Source organism: Antrostomus carolinensis, unplaced genomic scaffold (assembly GCF_000700745.2).
Source record: "Antrostomus carolinensis isolate BGI_N321 unplaced genomic scaffold, ASM70074v2 scaffold44126, whole genome shotgun sequence".
Classification (NCBI taxonomy): domain Eukaryota; kingdom Metazoa; phylum Chordata; class Aves; order Caprimulgiformes; family Caprimulgidae; genus Antrostomus; species Antrostomus carolinensis.
The window spans coordinates 1-1,494 of NW_010320635.1; the positions used below are offsets into that span (position 1 = coordinate 1).

General features: G+C 59.8%; 1 protein-coding gene across 1 annotated transcript; it reads right to left on the reverse strand.

The window, feature by feature from the left end:
- Positions 1-245: 245 nt before the first annotated feature.
- Positions 246-1,423, reverse strand: TMED6 (transmembrane p24 trafficking protein 6; the record flags this gene model as incomplete). The annotated part of the gene is made up of 3 exons (XM_010169650.1): positions 246-470; positions 708-859; positions 1,297-1,423. Coding segments are annotated over 3 exons (504 nt in total), but the record flags the coding sequence as incomplete, so codon positions are not given.
- Between the last annotated feature and the right edge of the window lie 71 nt (positions 1,424-1,494).

Here is a 1,494-nt window from a genome sequence, read left to right on the forward strand (position 1 = left end):
TGGGTGTCTGGTAGAAAAGGCACCTTGGGCCACGGTGACAAGGGGCAGGGGTGGAACAAACCCCCCCAGCACACGAAGCTCACTCGGGTGATCACATCACGCTCTTCTGGCGAGGGAATTGCAGCCGCAGCAGGGCCAGAGCTGGAGGCAGGAGCAGGGAAAACTCTCCTTCCTCCTCCTCCCCCAGGCAGGATCTGTCCGTCCCTCCTGCTCTGCGCAGGGGCAGAGCCGCAGCTCGGGCACCACTAGCACCGCTGCCTGCCGGGGGGCTGCACGCTGAACAGGCGCTTCAGGAAGTAGAGCTGCAGGACCCCCGAGAGGACGATGACGCAGCTCTGGGCCATCGACCACCAGTTGACGTAGTTGTAGTTGGATTCCAGCAGGAAGGAGTCGGCCCCTTTCCGCATCCGGGCGAAGTTGTAGAACCGCCACATGTGGAAGATGTGGATCTGCAGCTTGCGGATGCTGACCTGCGGGAGAGGCGGCCGTGGGGCCGTGGGGCCGTGGCAGAGCCTGGGGCTGGCACAGCCGCTCTCTGAGCTGCTCCCTGGGCTCAGCACCACGTTCAGCTGCAGCCCAGCCGATGGCAAATTCAGCACCACGTTCAGCTGCAGCTCAGCCGATGGCAAATTCCCTTCTGTGTTCCCTTGAGGGGACCTGCCCGTCCCTGCTGCGTTGGGTCACCCTGTGGTCACCTTGACACTCACCTCGATGGCCTCCAAGGTGCTGTTCAGCTCTTTACTCTCTTCTGGCTGCTTCTGTTCCATGTTGAAGCCTTCATAGTAGACACCAAAGTTGAGATAAACCTGCATGAAGCCAAAGTGGTTTTGCTGGTTGTCCAGGCACAGCTGGTAGAACCCTGCGGAGAGAAACGGGGGTTATTGTTCCCTGAGGGAAGAGCTGCTGCCAGGCAGACCCGTCCCCAGCACTCCACCCTCCGTTAGGGAAGGAGATGTGATCAGATGGATCAGCGCTCGGCCAGGCACAGAGCGGGGCACCAGGGACTTTTCATAAGGGCAGTTAATGACAAAACAAGGGGAAATGGGTTTAAACTGAAAGAGGGGAGGTTTAGATGAGATATGAGGAAGAAGTTCTTCACTGTGAGGGTGGTGAGCCAGTGTCCCAGGTTGGCCAGAGAAGCTGTGGCTGCTCCTCCCTGGAAGTGTTTAAGGCCAGGTTGGATGAGGCTTTGAGCAACCTGGTCTAGTGGAAGGTGTCCCTGCTGCTGGCAGGGGGGTTGGGACTGGAGGAGCTTTAAGGTCCCTCCCAACCCAAACCAGTCTGGGGTTCTGTGACCTGTCTCCTCGGTCAGGAAGTTGATCTGTCCTCGCACGTGCTGGGAAGCACCAAGCTGGATGCCCTTGGGGTCCCTCGCCGTGGCCAGGACGTTCCTGTTGTTGGCGATCCCCGTTGCCCGCTGGACCTGCAGGCAGGAAACAGCCGAGGGGTGTTTGTGGGGCTGACTCTGCACCCAGGAGACAGACAGGAGCCCAC